The 20,356-nt window shown below is 36.5% G+C and overlaps 1 protein-coding gene across 2 annotated transcripts in view; it reads left to right on the top strand.

The window, feature by feature from the left end:
- Positions 1-19,282, top strand: part of ESF1 (ESF1 nucleolar pre-rRNA processing protein homolog) — a 60,026-nt gene extending 40,744 nt beyond the window's left edge. Inside the window, exons 10-14 of one of the 2 annotated variants that reach the window (XM_036826579.1) lie at positions 3,892-4,013; positions 6,529-6,616; positions 13,800-13,882; positions 15,657-15,803; positions 17,423-19,282. In XM_036826579.1, coding sequence (XP_036682474.1) covers positions 3,892-4,013; positions 6,529-6,616; positions 13,800-13,882; positions 15,657-15,803; positions 17,423-17,716 — 734 coding nt within the window. In that variant the 3' untranslated portion in view covers positions 17,717-19,282. The remainder of the gene's footprint in view (positions 1-3,891; positions 4,014-6,528; positions 6,617-13,799; positions 13,883-15,656; positions 15,804-17,422) is intronic. The other variant, XM_036826578.1, reaches the window with a different exon arrangement.
- Positions 19,283-20,356: the final 1,074 nt, after the last annotated feature.

Genomic DNA, 20,356 nt, shown 5'->3' with positions numbered 1-20,356 from the left:
TTGTTGTAAACAAACTAAATAACCAGAAAAATATTTCCCAAGAATGATATTTCATGAATTATTTACAGCTATAGGTCCTAAAAAAAAAAAAAAAAAATGCATGAACCACTTCGGGATAAAGGACATTTATTTAGATCCTAAAGTTTTGATTCATTTTCTGTTGGAGAGACTATGTTCCAAACATGAAAGATCAAACGGTTGGCTTGAAATAAGAATTCCTCCTTCAAGACAGATCAATTAAGTGCTTATTAAGTACTTACTATGTGTCTGGCACTATGCTAAATATTATGCAATACAAAAGAAGGTGACTTCAGCTGCCTTTGTTCTAGTTGGAAGAAAAGGCATACTCAGTTGAAACTTCTAAACAAAAAAAGACATTATTATAATCAAGTACCAAACAAAAATAATACGTAATTTATGTGATACAAATAATGAAATAGCCCTTCTCTTCAGAAATGACCTCTAATGCTTAAAGAACAAGAAAGGGAGAATTGTTTCCAATCACCTGTCCGGAAACAGATCTATATCACCTTTTGGTTCCCTCAGAAACAACCTATGGTATCTTGAACTAATGGTGACTGAGGTTTGACTCAGTATCTTTTTCCTACTGTAACTGAGCATGACCCTATGGGGCCTTCCCAAGACAGACCCCTCCCCCATGTCCTCTGCTTTAGCTCCTCTCTGAAGTACCCAGATAACAGTATATAATGCACATTTCCTGAGTTGTTTTACAGATGCTAAAACCCCCACCAAATGGAAGAAATTCACTATTTGATGACCATGAGCACATAGCCCCCAGACCTACTGGTGCCTAAGGATAGATAATGTTAATCCCTGTGACAGTACCCTGTTACCTCACCATCAACCAATCAGAGAATTGTACACGAGCTGATCACATACCCTGGGATGCCTCTCGCTCACCTTGCCTTTAAAAATGATTTGCTGAAACCCATTGGGGAGTTCAGGCTTTTTGAGCATTAGCTGCCCTGGACTCCTTGTTTGGCACCTGCAATAAACGCTGCACCTTCCTTCACAAAAAAATGAAGGAAGGGAAGGGAAGGGGAGGGGAGGAAAAAGGGAAGGAAAGAAATGACTTCTAATCATTGTCTAGGACAGTGGTTCTCAACTAGGGGTGATTTTGCTCCTTAGAGGACATTTGGCAATTCTGGAGAGATTTTTTTATTTTCATAACTGGGGGCTACTGGCAGCTAGTGTGGATAGGCCAGATATATTGCTTAACATCCTATAATGCACAGTCCTTCACAACAATGAATTATCTGGTCCAAAATGACAGTTGTACTGAAATGAGAAACCCTGGTGTAGAACCTACAAATGTCAATGATAAGTTTTGAAATAGTGGGAGATGGACTCCCGTCTTCCCCTAGACCTCTGTTGCCCTGGTAATGCTGTTTGCCTGAGGCCATTTGGATCCTTACATAGAAATGAGTATTGAGGATCTATAAACTTTTGAACGTTGTATGCAAATTTTTCCAGTACAGTGTTTGAGAGAGAGATTCCATAGTTTTTTTTTTTTAACATTTTATTATTATTATTTTTAAAAATATTTATTTATTTATTTGGCTGCACCGGGTCTTAGTTGTGGCATGCGGGATCTAGTTCCCTGACCAGGGATCAAACCCTGGCCGCCTGCATTGGGAGCGTGGAGTCTTAACCACTGGACCACCAGGGAAGTCCCAGAGATTCCATAGTTTTTATCAAATTCTAAAGATATCCATGTTCCCCAAAAATGTCAAGACCCAGTCACATGTGGAGTAGTTCATAGAGATTGAGACACATTAAACCAATGTTCTAGTCACCTAAAAGAAACAGTAACACCTTTGTTAGCATCATGCCGAGATAGAAGTGGAGTTTAAGTTTCAAGGATTAAAATTAACCAGAGAATACATTTTGGCGGGGGGAAAAACACTCTAAATATATTACTTAATTTAGTATTTTGGAGTAATAAAATCTTTCTTAATGTATGAGGAAATTAGAATACCTTAAGGATTATTATTTAAACATCATATTTAATAACACAATACTGTGCATTTAGAATTTGAGACTGGACTGTGTGCTGGCCCACAGGCATAATATATAAATTGTTTTATTTTGCTGTTCGAACTCAACTTATTTTGTCAGGATTTGCTCCTTTCTCCCAAATGAGGATCCAAGTTTACATTTCCTAAGGTGCTATGTATCTGTTGATTCAGTCAGAGATCTGGACATGTTTTATACAGTTCACATTTCTCCTGAAAACTGTTTAGTAAAGTGATTGTGTTTTTCTTATAAGAAACGTTTTTGAATTGAGAGTTGTGTTTCTGATTTGGCATCCCGTAAATCAGAGAGTATCCCATAAATCAGGCATACCAGCAGTATGTCATGAAAACAAATCTACATAACCTTGAGTATGCATATACCTTAATACTTTTCTAACATACAGAAATTTAGAGATTAAGTCTTGGCTTAAGAGCCAAAGAGGGTCCTTAGAGATCATCTGTTCCAGCTGTTTCATGCTATTCTTTGGGGCTCAGGACCCAAAGCACCACTTTTAGTTGTTCTGTGTATTTGGACTTCTACCAAATATTTTCTTTTAGGAGAAAAAAGGTGTATGCGGGAGGAGGGAGTTGCATGCTTCTGATCCAGACCAACCTCATTTTGTAGATAAGGAACCTGAGGCCCAAAGCTTTAGATTTTATTCGTGGGCTATAAGTTTCTTTATTTTAGATCAAACCAGCATTTCAGATGTATCTGGTAATAGTATAGAGGACAGTTAGGAGTTAAAATTGTAGCTGTATAGCTTCCTAGTTGTGTGTTCTTAGGCAAGTTGCTGAACGTTCTCAGTCTCAGTATACTCATCAGGGGAAAGGGGAATTATTATATCCTTAGGATGGTTTTCACGTTATTAGAATTTAGAATGTATCTGGAAAGATGATCTGGATTGGCCTTGTCTCTAGATTCATTCCATTAATTTCTTAATGGATTTTGTGTCCTCTAAATGTTAAAACTCCCTCTCCCCAAACCCAACCATGACCTCCCCAAAACCCTACAAAGTAAAACAAACATCTGTATTATCAAAGGGGATAACACAGTGGTCACATTTCCTTTACTTTGACAGTAATGAGGTCTTCATGAACTGATAGATCAGCCTTGGGGCCTTTTCTTTCTTCTCACCCCACTCTAGTTATTTCATAAGCCACCTAGACACATGAATCAGGAACTGCAGAATATAATGAACAAGGACCTTGAGAGATAACTACAAGAGCGAATAACATCATTGAAAGAACTTAAACATACAAGGTGGAATCTGAACTTGATACTCCTTTTGATCTTAAAGATGTGGATTCACAGAGTGAGTTCTTGAGGAGAAATTACAGGAATTCTTTCTTCCTGGGGTATTTCAACAGGGATTGCCTTACTAATCAATTTTTGTTAGTCACTTGTAGTTTCCAGGGAATACAGTCTTTTACTTGGGCAAAGAAGCAAGTAGAAATAATTATGTTAAAGACCACTTACCTTTTGTTACCCAAGATTAATTAGTAGTCATATCCTGAGAAGATTTTGTTCCAGAATTTTTCTTAGTGTCTCAAACAATTCAGTTAAGTACAGAGAAATGAATTTTGAGCTTAAATAAAGGAGTTTTCTTTAGTGGCTTGACCATATATTTATTTGCTGAGTTGGTTTGTTTATTTCGGTTTGGTTAGGTTTTTTGTCATTTGTTATTGGGAAATAGCTTTGATATAGATTGATACTACATTACTCTGTGACATTGTAGTGTTGCATTTTATCTTGTTACTCTAGTAAATATATGTAAATTACCTTTTTTGGTAAATTACATTTTTAAGTGAATGAAGCCATAACATTTTAAACTAACCTATCTGTGTTTTTTCTTAGGCCTTAAAGAAAGTGCAGAAGAGATGGTCAGAAACAAATTGGAAGGAAAGGATAAACTGACCCCATGGGAACAATTTTTAGAGAAGAAGAAAGAGAAAAAAAGACTGAAAAAGAAACAAAAGGTATCAGTGCTAATCATGACCGAATAATTATTGAGCAACCACTAAGTATCAGAAGGTACCAGGTGCTTGGCATCCAGTATCTCATAATGTGACCACTCACTGCGGTGGGTGAAATGTTTTCTGCAAGGCTGCATAATGATACACGAAGCCTGTATCATTTAACCTAACTGCCTTGCTCTAATATTTTACATTTATTTGCTACCTAAATAAAATGCATAGTTTAGTTGATTTCTAGATGTAAGACAATTTGATTCTATTCTGTGTTTTTGAGGAAGAGAGGTACATACAGACATTTTTACTTGAGGATGTATACATAGAGAAATTTTCAACATGAATGAAATTTTTTCTTTGTATTTCCATTTCTCAAGCTACTTTTTTCACTTTTCAATATTATTTTATTGTATAGATCTTTTAACATCATATTGTCATTAGATCCCTTTATCAAGGATATTTTCTCTGTGCTAATATGTTGTCTGTGAAAAATCGGATTTGACTCCTATCATTCAGGGATAACATCTTTCCAGAGTTAGAGTCCTTAGTAATAGCAGAGACCACTTAGGGTTTTTGCCAATAAGAATACTCTATCTTGTCAATGAAATGCAGCATTCTAGCACTGCATTTATTGTCTTAAGATGGTATCACTAATCACAGAATTTTACAACTTTTAGGAATCTTAAATGATTAGTTTTAGTCCAACCCTGCCGTTTTATAGTTGTAGAAAATTAAGTGATTCGTCTGAGGATACACAGCTTGTTAATGGCCAATCTGAGACCAGAATCCAGATCTCTTGCTCCAGTGCTCTTGCTACTGTATTGTGTTGTTTCTCTCTGTATGGTGTAAGCTTGTGCTTTTGGTACAAGAGCTGCAATATTGAAAGAGAGCTACAAAATTGAATGATGCAATGGAGTGATTTTTGAACTCCTGTTATACTCAGTGTTTCTGGAAATGGATAGTAAAATGAGGAAATGAGGTAAGAGCCCTGCCCCCATTGATATGCTGCCTCTCTCAGGCAGTAAAATATCTTTTAAATGGAATAATTCCACAAGTTATTAAACCATCAGTTTATTGGAAGACTTACAAATGGGTCTTTATGGGGTCAATAAAGTAGTCACTCTTTTCTGAGATCTTTAGCAGCTATTGTCTTTGATTTTCATTTGGTGCTTTGAGGTTATCTTCTGCTTTAACGCTTTCCCTTCATTGGGCTTAGACTGGACTCATTTTATCAGTAATATTAAAAATACATTGGTTGAGTGCCCAGTTTGTTCTAGACTCAGCTCTATACTGGACTTGGTGATTCCAGCAGGTCTCTTCCATCTCCCCAGGTTCTTCACATATAGAAGAGTTTCAAGAATTCAAGTTAAAAATACTTTTTCCCCTTTTCCTCTTCGTGACTTCAATTTGATATTGAGAAATTATTACTAAAGAAATGAATACATGTTTATACGCCATAGTTGATATACTGTAATTTAGATCTAAAAAACAGTTTTTAAAAATGTGAATAAATATGTGGTTAGCTATATAAGTATTTCATAATCTTTGTTAGAAACATCATATTACTGATGGATCGGTTGTAATAGTTTGGTGAAAAAATTCTTAGAAGCCCTTGTTCTTAAAAGGATAGTAATATCAAAATGAATATTCTTTAGAGCTTGGTGGGTCTTCTTCAGCATGTAGGATGATGTTTAGCAATGTGCATTCTAAATGTTTTTGTTGAAACGATTCATGTTTTAGATTCCTGGGGATAAACTCAATCTGGTTAGTCTGATCTCAGTTTGCATATGTTCTATGTATTTTATAGACTTGATTTTTAAAATTTAAATATACTAATTTAGTAAACTGTCAGATTTGATTAGGGAAAATGTAACCAACAGATGTGCTTAAAAATAGCACAAAAGTTTTCATGAGTGGATTATAGATAAAACAAGGTAATTGTTGAAATTGGGTGATGAGAACAGGAAGTTCATTATCATTTTCTTTAAATAACCGCAGATGAATTGCTTTAATGGTTTAAAAGATAACCCACAATGCAGTACTTCAAGCTATTGATAATCACTGCCATTTCTCAGTTTCGTGAGAGATGAGGCAGGCCACCTGTCTTCACTGATCACCCATCTAAAAGTATTCTTCTCCTTGAATGTCTGTATTTTATTTTTGCCTCTTCTGGTACTTCCTATCTTGAATTACTATTACTATTACTATATATATATATATCTGTTTATGTGTCTATAACTTCTTTTAATAGATTGTAAAATTTTTGAAGACAAAAACCATGTATCTGATAACTTTCATTTCTCTCAAAAGCCCTACATAGTTCCTGCATTTATTAAGTATTCCATAAGTATTTGTTGGACAAACAAAAGAGTTACTCAGGAGTTATTTTATAAACTGATCCATTTAAAAAACTACTTTAATTTTAGATTGAACTGCTTGATTTAAAAGAAGTACGGTTTTTCTTCACGCTTATGTATTTTGGTCCTTATAATAAACTGTATGTATTTTTATATTCAACTTTAAGGCTCTTGCTGAAGAGGCCAGTGAAGATGAAGTTCCCTCTGATGTTGATATGAATGACCCATACTTTGCCGAAGAAGCTAAAAAAATAGGTAAGCCAGCCCATATTTGTAGTTTTCACTTGGAATCTAAAGTCCGCCTGTGTGTGCCTATTCACACATACTCTTTTTCCTTCTAATAAACACTTTGTTTCACTAAAAAAATAAAAATAAAAAAATAAAATTCCTAGAATTTGTATAGCTCCCTAGTGGCTTATAAGCAAGTTTGTCCTGTGGGATGTAACCATTGATAGGATTAGGAGGGGTCAGCATGCCCCCTGTACATACAAGAAATACTTTCATTATAGGAAGCTTTGGGTAATATGATTCATTTAACAGTTTACTGGAGATGCCTTTCTGGGAAATATCCTTATAGACAGATTGACTATAAAAGGATGAGGAAAAAAAAGGAAGTCATATTTTTGAGTGCTTTCACTGCTTTTCTATAACACATCCATTCTACATCTCTCTTTGCACAGGCTATGAAGAATTGAAAGCATGGAATAGATTTGTTTATGTATTTGTGGATATGTGTATAATTTTTTTTAATTTTTACATGATTTACATGTGTGAAACGGTTTCATACATAGTATGAAAGCTTTTCGGCTCAAATAGACAAAAGCATCTATGTTTCATTTTATCCCTTTTTCATTTATTCTGCTTCATTATTAGCTTCATTGTAGCTGAAAGCCAGCTTCCTCCCCTTTTTCCTTGAATCCCTAAACTATCAGGTATCTGATTTCCTATATCCAGGGAGCTTTGTTTCCATTGCGCATGCACCAGTCATTCTTTCCTGAATGCTTTCATTCTTACCTTTTTGGTATGTATAAATGTGTGTGTGTATAAACGTATGTGGTAAGGTTCAGGCCATACTTGGACAAGTCAGTGCAGGACCACTGTAAGCATTTTCCATTTGTTCTCATGCATTTTGCCTTCCCCTGCTCTGCATACCACACACATGAACCCCAGAGGCTTGGTCCTGGAGCACCTCCAAGCTGGCATTGTAAAGAGAAGGATTTTATGAAGTTTCCCTGCTTCTTGTCCCTTGTGACTAGTGGGCCAGAATAGTTCTCAACAGGAAAGTCAAAATTGCTCAAAATTATTTCCTGGTTGTTACAGCCTTTATCACTGACATTCTATTGGTGAAAAGGAGATCAAGATGAATAAAGTCTATTATAGGATGTGAGATTCTTAGGAATTGGAAAGGGAAATGGAAACTTAGCATATTCTGCTTTTTATCATACCTGAGCAGTCATTTCTAGAAGATGATGGATTTTAGCCTTATCCTCCGATTTCAGGAAACCAAGTTTATAACCGAGAAATGCGAAGCATTATAGTTTCCTTGTTCTCATTCCAAAGTGCTTCATTTGGCATGTGAAATCTGGTCAAACTGCAGAACTCGGGGTGGGATTCAAAGAGTAAGCTAAATAGCTTGGTGGCTTGGGTAGCTTTTTTCTTGTAATCAGCACATTTAAATTGTGAATAGTTTTCCCTAAAGTTAGTATCAGAAGTTCCAAGGGAAAATGCAGATAACGTTTGCTTGCTTTCGATATACTTTTGATTTCAGCATACTTCCTAGGAATAATTATTTATATCTGGGCTTAAGCTGTTTTCTTTTAAGGAAAAAGAAATACAAAAGAGTGAATTTTTTTTTTTTTTAGATAAAGTTAGGACTAAAAAATGGTATCTCGACATGTTTATCCATTCTATCAATAAATATTTTTGAGTGCCTACCAGGTGCCGAGCGCTCTGCTAGGCTAGAGATACAGCACTAATAATACAAGCTAAGTTACATCCTTTAAGTAGGTTATAGTTTTAGGGAAGACATGCTAAACAGGTAAACAAATAAGAATATTATGAAAATATGATCAGTGTTTTAAAGGAACTAATAAATAGGGTAATATAAAGCATATAACTGGGAGGACGAAGGAGAGTAGCTTTCTTTATATAGGGTGGGCAAAGCAAGCTTCTCTGAGATGGTGACGTTTGAGCTGAGACCTGCAGAATGAGAAGGAGTTGGGCAGAGAGAGCTGGGGGAAGAGCGCTGCAAATGAGCGGAAAATGGGTAGAACAGCTATGAGGTGAGAAAGAACTGGTGTCAGAGAAATTGAAAGACACCAGTGTGGCTGGAGCATGGTCAGAGGGGCAGTTTGGTATAAGGCCAGGCTGGGACACAAGATTGACCCTGCAGGGCCTTGTGTCACGGCGACAAATTTGGATTTTACTCTACTGACAATGGGAAGCCGGTGAAGGGTCTTAAAGCAAGGATGTGACGTGTTGTGGTATGCATTGTAACATACTACTCTGGGTCCTGCAAAGGGAACAGATTGGAGAAAGGCGTTGGTGAGAGCTGAGAGACCAGGCTTTTGTAGAGGTCTAGAGGTGATGGTTGGTCTAGACAGCACGACAGTAATGGAATTGGAAGGAGAAAAGTAAGTGGGATTCTAAATATATTTTGGAGGTAGACTTGCCAATTTTTTTATTTGGATAAGGAAGGCATTTAGCATAACTCCTAGATTCTGACTTAGGAATCGGTAGCCTCTAAATAGTATTTCAAACCATGGAACGAGGGGTAGAAAGTATTGGTAAGAGAGGAAGGTACAGGTTTGGGCTCTGAGGTCAGGAGCCTGCGTAAGGTACTCTGTCCTCCTGGAGAAGGTACTACCTGGAAGGTAGGGGGAAAGTTTATGAAACAGAAGGAACGGCCATGAAATAGGAGGAAAAGCATTAGTGTTTGGAAGGGTGTATAGGTCAGCTCCACGGTTGAGCAGGACAGAGACATTTTAAGCCAGGACACCTTTGCCCTAGGCAATCCCAGAGCTAAACTTACACACTCTTCAAAATGTGGAGAAATTGAGTTCACTTACTGATGCCAGACCTGGTGTTTGGCTCGGGTTAGGAGCCAATATGAGTACTAGAAATCTTTTCTAATTTTTCCTTTTATTTTTTACCCCCTACACTGTAAATTTGCTATAATTTTTCTATTTTTTTTAAACTGCAAACTCAATATTAGATGAGAGTTTTTTTGTTTTTTTGTTTTTTTGTTTTTTTTTAAAAGTCTCAATTCAATTTTTAATATGTTCAGTGTTGAAATCCAGGTGTCCTAGCTTATTTTTATTTATTTATTTATTTATTTATTTATTTTTGGCTGTGTTGGGTCCTCGGTTCGCGCGAGGGCTTTCTCCAGTTGCGGCAAGCGGGGGCCACTCTTCATCGCGGTGCGGGGACCGCTCTTCATCGCGGTGCGCGGGCCTTTTCACTATCGCGGCCCCTCCCGTTGCGGGGCACAGGCTCCAGATGCGCAGGCTCAGTAGTTGTGGCTCACGGGCCCAGCCGCTCCGTGGCATGTGGGATCTTCCCAGACCAGGGCTCGAACCCGTGTCCCCTGCATTAGCAGGCAGACTCTCAACCACTGCGCCACCAGGGAAGCCCCCTAGATGAGAGTTTTGAAAATGTACTTCTAGAATGAGTTAAAAGTTATTTTTTCTTGTAGAAATGAAGTATTGGAAAAATTTGCTTAGTGCTATCTAATTACATAAACTGTTGGAAAGATTTTGTTTTTGAAGAAGTAGGAGTGAAATAAAGTACATCACATATTAAATATACCCTATTAGAATGTATCCTTTGTCTTGACAACTTTAGATATTTGATAAACCACCATGAAAATCTAATAATAAGGCACACATATTTGATTCATTCAACCAGTATGCTGGGTGCTTACAGTATACTGCTCATATGTAGTTTTACAGTTTACAAATGCTCTTATATGCATTCTGTCCTCTAATCCAAACTTTAGCCCACTTTATAGAGGAGTGAACTGAAAACGTGGTTGGATTGCACAAAGGCCAGTTATAGATGGTAGAACCTGAATCCTGATGGCTCCCTTTTACTTTTTGTAACTCTACAAGTGCATTGTAAAGACCAAAGCCAGAGCCAGGATCCATATGTATAAGAGCTGGACACAAGGACTTGCTGGCTTTCCAAGCAAAGCCAGAATGCCTCGGTCCAGAGGAAGATTAACAGACTGTATTATCTGATGATGGACAAGTGATCTTGGGTGCAGGAACTTGCTGCTAAAGAGTAAATTGCTAGGGGGCTTACCACTCCTGTCCGGTCAGTACAGAGAGCAGTCTGCCCTCCAGTGAATTCTCTTAACTGCTCTCTCACAAGAAGTGCTCAACTGAACACTCTGGAAGAACTTTTTTATGGGAACAATTCTCTGACATTACAGGTAATGGAAAATGGAATTTCTTTTACAGATATTCCTTTTACAGATCAATTGTTCGCAACACATCTTTTTTCCATGGATGTATTCTGTTACATTTTTTTTGCTTAAAGGGAGAGTGGCCTCGGTAAGGCTTGATTAGATTTTTTTTTTTTAACTATAAAACCCTAACACCCGATTTCAAGTCTCTGTTAATATTCAGCTTATTAGAATCATCTGTATGTCCTTTTTGCCACAGTCCCAGGAGACGTGGACTCTTACTTGCCAAAAGATTCACTGAAAAATAAAGATAACATTTCAGAACAGGGACTTTCATTTCCCTAGTACTGTTCACTAAATTAGGTCTGAAAGCTTTCCAAAGGGAAAATGCTTTTTTTAAAAAATAAATATATGCCCACCTAATATGATCTTGTTAACAGTGCAGAAAGGGTCTCTACACATTATTTATCTTCTGACTAAACAGTTCAATGTAGCACACAGTAAATTCTTCATGAGCAAAGAAATTTTCATCACACTAAAATTGGATATCATTTTTAGCCCCAACCATCTTGGAGATTTTTTTCCTCTCTTGCTGCAGTCTTCCTTTCAAGTTTATTTTTATGGCTTTTCACCAGGTTGTTATAAAAATCCGGAACAGTTCATTGTGGGCTCTTTGAAATTATTTCCCACAGCTGTATGTGAAGATCTTTATCTCCTTTATGTATTAATCATATACAGCCTGATTTTTTTCCCCTGCCACAGAATGATCTTCTGCATATGTCACTTGTCCATTCACTTCAAAAGGAGCTCTTGCCTTAAGAGAGCAGAGGTAAACTTAGGGTGTGGGAGTCAGACCCTAAGAAAGTGGAACCTTGATGATATTTATATGTGTAAATACGTGCACATACTTTGCAACAGAGAAAAGGTTATAATCTTAAAGCAGATACATCATTCCCTGAAAAACATTTGAGATAGGAGCACTATCTCACTTAGGGGAAGGGCTACGTACAATGGTATTTCTTCTTAAAAGTGCAGACAGACACCTTGGTAGCAGTGAGGGGTGAACGAGGCCACACTTATGTGCAGGTGTGTTCTCTCAGCTGGGCAGGGCTGCCTTAGTGCAGCAGGGCTAGTGCACGTGGAGCAGCTTCTAAAGCTTCTCTCTACTTCCTGTTCTCCCCCATTAGCTGCGGTTGTTCAACCATCATTATATGTTCTGAATTTTGTTCTGAACTCACCTTGAGACAAATTGCTTAACCTCTCTGTGTTTCAGTTTCCTCACCCACAGGGTGAAGATTGTAATAAATAACAGAATCTACCTCATAGCATTGTTGTGAGGACTAAAGCAGTTCCTATATAAAAGGGAATAAAACAGCAGTACTTTCTGGTGCCTAGTAAGTGCTGTAGAAGCATTAATTGTTGTTAATACTTTAGAGACCATTGGTTTCTCTGCATTTGGAAGGATAGAACTCAACTTATCCAAATAAGACAGTGTCCAGCAGCTCAGAGAAGGTTGAGATTGTGTAATAACATTCTAGAGTAACAGAACATGTCTTTGTGGATTCTGAACCTTCTTACTCTTCAGAGTAGTTCTTCATACTTTGACACCAATTCTCCCTGAACCCCTCCCAACAGACACAAAAAAAGGAAGAAAAATCAAAGCATCTGCGTGATCACCAAGGAACCCAAGATATCTTATATATGTGTAGTCAGACTATTATAACAGTGATAGCAAGCAGTTGATAGCACCATGTGCCAGACATTAACTAAACTCTTAACATTTTTTAGTGTATTTAGTCCTCACAATAACCCTAGGAGGTAGGTGCAAGTATTATAATCCCCACTTTACAGATAAGGACACAAGCACAAACTGCTACAGCTAGAATGTAGTTGAGCCAGAATTTAAACCCAGGCCAGCTGCTCCCAAGTCAAGTGCCCTTAACTGCCGTGTGTTACTGCCTCTTGTTCAGGATGAGAGCATCTCCTCATCTAACACCTTGTGGTCTCCAGAAGTCCCTGAGTCCCTGAAAATATAGTCAGTTTTCTAATCAGGAGCCAGTTTTACCATGAGTAATTTTGTTTAATAATAATAGAACTAGAAAGTTAAACAAAGATCAAATTTGTCTTTAGAGAAAGAGAAAGGGTTTTGTTACACCTTTACTTACAGGTAGTTATTGTCAAATTGTCATTATAGAGGTGAATTTTTCATTTTGCTGATGAGTTTTAAGAGTTTATATATTAAAATTACCTGTGTTTTGTTTTTTTTCCCCTTGTGATTTCTCCTATTATTCTTATGCTAAGAAAACATTCCTTCTATTTAGGATCAGGTAGCTGTTCCTCTGTATTTTCTCATAGGGTTTTTTTCCCTAATGTTTAACTCTTTAATACATCTGCATTTTATTTTCCTGTACATTATGCGATGCATCTATAGCTCAAATTTTTTTTTGCAGAATAAAACAAATTGCCTAGCACCAGTTATTGAATAATCCTTTCTTTTTCCAGTGATGTATGATGCTACATTTTATTACATACTAAGCCAACTGTTCTGTTTTTCTCATTATGTAGTACAGTGTTTTTGTTTTCACTTTGTAGTACAGTTTAGCACACTGTATTACATGTATATCAAATCTATCTTGTTAATCTTTGTAAAGATTTCCTTGAATAGAATTTTATTAAATGTATATATTTTGTCATGAGTGGATGTTGAATTTTATCAAGTATGTATTCTATATCTGTTGAAATTATCTTATGATTTTTCTTTTTTAGCTGATGTATATATAATTATACATTATCAGAAGAAATTCCTTCTTTGTAATAGTCACTCATCCCATCCAGACTATTATTATTCCATTCATACCCATAGTCATCTCAGCAATATTTTTTTTACTTTCTTTAGTTTCTATATATTTATTGATAGATACCTTGCATTTTTGTTATAAACAAAATTTTTAAAATAAAGAAAATAGTATAAACAGATTGTTGCTGTGATAGTCTTATAATTTTTAACCCTCCTATGTTGGTTTGTTGTGCCAGGTATAAAAGAAAAGAAGAAATCAACAAAATCTGCAAAAGATGGCACATCTCCAGAGGAACAAGCTGAACTAGAAAGACAAAAGGTAAAACATGGTCATGGTTACATGCTTAGTGGATAATTGATATGTACAGTTCAAGTGAAGTTATCCATATGTTTCCAGTATCCCTAATAAAAAAAAATAACTGATTTTAGTTATGAATTTATAAATAATAATTTCAACAGCATAGGTTTTAAATGTCATCTTTTTACCAAATTTCTCCAACTAGTATCCAACTAGCACAAAGTAAAAATTTACCTCAAACGCAAGGCATGTCCCTTTGTGATTAAGAGGAAAATATCTTATTATTAAAAACCCTTACTATAACTGAGACCAAAAACAAATAGTACTATTAAAACCTTAAAATAATAATGCCATAATTTTTAATTCAATCTGATCTGTGATACAGGGTTTGCTTTATGGCTTGTTCAATGCTCATTTCTCTCTTTTTATTATTGAAAATAACATAAATTTAGTGTACAGAATTAGTCTTTCTTGGAAGTGTAGTGAACTTTATGCTTCAGTGCCTCCTAAAGATCCATGGCACAGAGTAATATGTATTTTTGCTGAGACAGGAATTGGAGTCAACAATGTTCACAAGACTGATGCTCATAGCACTGTCTAGGAGGGAGCCTGACTGGTCACCTAAACTCTGCATCTTAACGCATGTTTTACTGCATATGCAGTAATGTTCACAGAGTTAAGGAGCAAAAGAAAACCTTTCTTTTGTAGAAAATGGCTCTAAAAAGAAAGCCAACTGCAGGTACCAGTGGTGGAAGGGAGACATAATTAAAGCAGTCTAAAGTGGTAATGGAGGAAGATTCACAGGAATCTCACAGCACACTCTGTATTTTCTCTAGTGTACATGGTTGTTTACTTGATACTTGAAGGTTTGCATTTAATCCCATGGTCAGTAGAAAATACCTATTTAGTGGAAACAAGCATTATATTAGATTACAGAAGCAAATATTAAGATCCTGCCTTCAATCTTCTCCACCACATCATGTAGGGGTGAGATGCTGCTCAGTAGCACTAGCATTCCAATGGAATATTGACTGCATATTACGGAGGGATTTTATGAAAAAGTCAAATGGTTTCTTTAGATTATATAATTATCAAGAATTTTGAATGTGGTTATCACCATGATTATCATTTCAGTGTACTGACTTTCAGCTCTTAACTATTAATGCTAGTTTTTTTATGTCTAAATGTGGGCATTGGTTTAAGTAATTTTCTTGGTACCTTATTAAAATTTTTAATAATTAAAAAATTCAAGTAAATTTTCCAAATTAAATATATCCAAAAATTAAAAAAAAAAAAAAAGATCCTGCCTTCATAGAAATGTGTCAACATTGAAAAAGTAAAGGCCAAAAAAAAGCAAAAGAAAAAAGGAATTCCTTGTTCCTAAAGCATGTTTGGAAAGTCTAGTTTGTATCACAAAATACTACATGTTTGCTAGATTTAGTGTCTGCTTAAAAAGAACAAACTGAAAATGAGAAATTTTTATTTGGGGGACTTGAGGACTCTTATTTTTACAGCCTAATAACCAGTTACACTAGGTGAAATATGGTCTGGTTTTTAGATAAAGCTTCCTGCTGTCAGTGATGTTGCTTCTAAAAATTATACCCATTACTGTACGGAGATCTTTGGGTTTCGTTTTGAGTTCTGGTAATCCACAATCAGTTTACGGATGACAGGTGTTATCCCAGAGCATTGGTGGCTCGGTTCTCCTTTCCTGGGGGGATGTCTGTGCCATATACTCCTGTTTGGGGAAAGAAAAGCACTGTTGTATATTTGTACTCTTTTTTTCTCTCCACAGGCTGAAATGGCTTTGCTCGTGATGGATGAGGAGGAAGAGAGCAAGAAACACTTCAATTATAACAAGATTGTGGAGCACCAGAATCTGAGCAAAAAGAAGAAAAAACAGCTTATGAAGAAGAAGGAATTATTGGAGGATGACTTTGAGGTAACCAGGGACAAAAGTCATTATCCTCTTAAAGCTGGTGTTAAATCTAAAGTCAGCTCTGGAGATAAAAATTGAGCATCTTAGGAAGGGCCCATAGTGGAGCCAAAGCTACCATCTTTCAGTCCAACACAGCCAGTTCATCCCTGGGGTGTTTCTTTGTTTGAGCACCAGGTGATGTAGTTGGCTTCTATTTTGGTAGCCATGTTTGCACCAAAATATGTAGCTTTTAGTGTTAGAATCACATGCACTGTGATGCTCACACTGGGAAAGTTCTGCATCATTAAGCCTGACTGAGAAATAGCAGGTTCACATCACATCACGTCACACTCTGTGTGCAAGGGCCAGTGCAGTAGGCCATGCTTTTTTAATTGCTATGTTTCTTGTTTCCATCGCTCCCTCTTTTCCCTCTTTTTGCTAAGTACATATTTCTAGTGGCCACACAGTCCCCATGCATGAGTTTGAACCCTGTACAGAAAACCTACAACAGCTGTCAGGAACTATTTCATGACTTCCATCCATTAGCATGGAAGAATAGACCCAGAAGAAGATGGGAGAGATTTTGAAGTTGTTTAGAGAATTGAGAGGGGCGTACAGATAACTTCTAAGTAGCGTGGAGAGGGACTTTGAAACCACTGTGTAGCTCCGGTTTCTGTTAAGTCAGCTCCATGTGTGGTGCTATTCCACTGAACTTTTTGGTGAATTGATTTTCTTATGAAAAGTTAAAAACAAAGAATGATTTGTAGTCAGATCTTCTATTATGAGAACTGTCTCCACACACTAATCATCATGCATAAAAACATTTTTCATGAGTGTTGTGGTGGTGGTGGTGGTATCACGTCTGTTGTCCTTACTATAACTAAGTAACTCTACAGTCCATCTCCGGGTGGACTCATTTTTCCCATGGGAATGATGGGTGGCAGTGAGTCATGCTCCCTTTCTGGCTGGTCACCCCTGTGCCTGGCGATACTTGAAGACCTGGCTGGAGTTCAGGGTACACTCTTAACATGTAGGACCACAGTGTTTTTGTAGAAAGATAAAGGATAAATTCGGGGCTTGTATCTGACCGGATCTTGGTCTCAGGGGTGCCATCTTTCCCATTTTGATCTTTAAATCTTTTGCTGTATGAATCACCCTCAGTAGCTGCTCACTTTAGCACGAAGGTTGAAAAAAAGTTTAATGTACTCAGAATGCAATGACTGCATAAAACTCCAGCAGGAGATACCATCGCTGGCTTAATTATCCCAGCCAGAAAGAGGTTTCACACTGTTAAGCGTGGAGGAGCCTGCCTACTCCAGTGGTCACTCCTCCCCTCCTCCAGACGCTCAGTCTAAGTGGCTGGTGTCGTTCCAGGCCATTGTATGCATAGACTATGATAGTTCCCTTTCAAGGATATTGTCATTGTGTGATTAAAAACAGTGTGCCCTGCACATTGTGGTTCAGGAATAAACCCTAAAACTCCATTGAAGATCTGTGGGAAAACAGTTTTCTAATGAATCAATGCAAAATGCCCACGTTTGTATTTTATATAATCAACTCACTTACTTTCGAAATTTGGTCCCATTTCTGGGCCTTTTGGTTTACTAATTTTATTTATTTATGTTTTCCTTTTGGATTTGCAGGTCAATGTTAAGGATGCACGGTTTCAGGCAATGTATACTTCCCACTTGTTCAATTTGGATCCTTCAGATCCTAATTTCAAGAAAACAAAAGCTATGGAAAAAATCCTTGAGGAGAAAGCACGTCAGAGAGAACAAAAAGAACAAGAACTTACTCAGGCAATAAAGAAAAAAGAGAGTGAAATTCAGAAGGAATCACACAAGAGATCCATTGATCCTGCCTTGTCGATGTTGATTAAATCTGTAAAAAACAAAACAGAGCAGTTTCAAGCAAGAAAAAAGCAAAAAGTCAAATAGGTGTATGTTGTTTCTTTTTGGATTGAGAATGTATAAAGTATACAGAAGTGGTGGAAGGAATACTTATTGGGAACAGTGCTATACCTTTCAAGAATATGAATAAAAACTGACCATTGTAAAATTTATTTTCCGTATATAACAATTAGACCTAATTGTGTATGATTGATAGATTTGTACTGTGTATTTCCACAGATTAATCATAATTAATCCAGATTATAGGATGTATAAAATTTTTATATTTATTACTCTGTTAGCTTTTTTTAAAGACTGTTTACAATTCTATGTAAAAAATAGAGGAGTGCCCAAGTCTTAAGTCTGAATAAGAGTTAGGAACAACTTGAAAATATGTATATGCAATACATTAATTTATCTGGAAGCAGGAGGCAGATTTAGATACTTGTTTAAATAATTTATGTTTCTAGCCATAATGAATAGAAGCCAATAACTTTCTTTGTTGTTTGGTCATGTTTATTATAGTTTGTTTATTAATTTGAAAATAAAAATTTTTATTATTTTGTATAGCACTGAATTTTTTCATTTTATTCACCTCCAGTAAACTACCCTCTGGAAAAATATCTGAAAAACTGACTAACTCTTTAAGAGGACAACTCCATGGAAAGGCAGTTCCAGGTTTGCATTGTTCATAATTATATTTGAAATGTTCGTGAGCTCTGCAATGATTTTTATGTTTGTAGTAACAGAAAATTCTTCTGTCTGCCCTTCAGAGTTTTGGAATGCTTAGAAGGATTGGTATGCTGCTATAGAGTTTAAGGAATCTTAATTCTTTTTAAAATTAAATTAAAACACACCTTCAAAGCCTTAATACTCCTGGATTTCATCTGGTCTAGGTTTTGTAAACTATTAACTGACCACTTAGAAGAATTAGGTGTGCTGTATAAATAAATGAAAATAAAAACCAAAGTAGTCATTTGGAATGAATGATAAATATGGTAGCTTCTGAAAGGCAGTAGGAGTTTGGCCAGGTTTGTGGTTAATAGTAAACATGACATTATTGGTACAAAAATTCAAGCCTGCCAACGTAGTATGTTTTCAAGAATAAAAGGATGTAAGACTCAGAATGGTATCAAGATAATAAGGGCATATAAACAGTCTCTGAAAGGGGAAGGAAAAAAGAGGATATCTAAAATTGCTCATAATAACAGAAAAATGCAGAGTATTGTGCGGGGAATGGTGTTCTTATCATAAAGTGCTAATAACATTGTTAGGTAATTCAGCCAAATAAAGCAGTATTTATGTACTCATCACTAGAAGATCATGAATCTTAATACATTTTTGAATATAGTCTATAATTGTACAATTATTCAGATTTCATTTTTATGCAAGGAAAAAGACTTTAAACTTTAATCACAGTGTGGGGATTACTCAGTTTGATTTTAAGATTCCTGTGAAACTTACTCTTTTGGTTTTTTAATTGGTTTGGTTTGGTTTGGTTTGGATTTTTGTTTTGGAGCCCTTTGTTGTTAAGTCACTGTATTTAATTGTAAATCTCATTTTACTAGTCAGGCACATGATTGATTATAACAAATAAATTGAGCGTATAAGCTTTGCACAGCCCTGGCTCCTTTTCTCAAAAAATTGATACTTTTTAAGTAGGAAAAAAAATGAGAATTGCATTATCAGGTACTGCATTAAATAAACATAATACACCAAGAATGTTAGGTTCTCAATAAATATAATAATTGCTGGTAGTAAAACTCAGGATAAAAAAATGGCCACTGTCATAATTCAACAATGTGAGGGTAGTTTGGGTGACTCGTAAGGTCACATTTATTTGGATTGTTTGTTGTTGTTGGTATTCTTGATACCAAAACCGGATGAAGACAGTACAAGTAAAGAAAACCTACAGACTGGTATTTATTGTTAATATATAGAAATGAGATTGCTTCTGGAGAATTAATGTCTCACAAACTTAGGCATAAAAAACCTCAACAAAATATTAACAAATTGAATCTGACAATGTATAGAAAGAATTATACACCATGGCCAAGGGGGTTTAATTCCAGGTATGCAAAACTGGTTCATTCACAATCAACCAACGTAATCCACTGTATTAACAGGCTAAAGAAGAAAAAGTATATGATCATATCAATTGATGAGAAAAAGTATTTGACAAAATCTAACATCCATTCATGATAAAAACAACTTTGGAATAGAGGGAAACTACTTAACTTGATAAAGAGCATGACAAAAACCCTACAATTAGCATACTTAGACTGAATGTTTGCCTAAGATTGAGAACAAGGCAAGGCTGTCTTTTAATCGTGTCTTATTTTCTGTATTCTGATCCTGTGACCACTGGGTGGGTCCTTGCTGTTCCTACAGAGACTGCCTCTCTCAGGGCTGGCCAGTTCCCAGAGTTAGTAAATAACTTGCACACAAGCATGCCTTTCGAATGCAAAGCAACAAATCCAGAGCCCGTACCTTCAGCCACCTCCTTTATTGGGCTTTCACACAGTGGGCCACTATCCTCGTGCCCTACCCTAGAGCCCACTGAAATTCAAGCCAGTCAATCCTAAACCTTCTTACCCTGCCTCACCCATCCCTTCCCAAAGAAGCCACAATAAAGCCCCTTGCCCACATTTTCCCCTGTTCTCTGCCTCCTCACCAACCCCAGTGTTT

The sequence above is a fragment of the Balaenoptera musculus genome, chromosome 15 (genome assembly GCF_009873245.2).
Source record: "Balaenoptera musculus isolate JJ_BM4_2016_0621 chromosome 15, mBalMus1.pri.v3, whole genome shotgun sequence".
In the NCBI taxonomy this organism is placed as follows: domain Eukaryota; kingdom Metazoa; phylum Chordata; class Mammalia; order Artiodactyla; family Balaenopteridae; genus Balaenoptera; species Balaenoptera musculus.
Note: the sequence above shows the minus strand (reverse complement) of the source record. Positions and strands in the feature narration are given on the sequence as shown.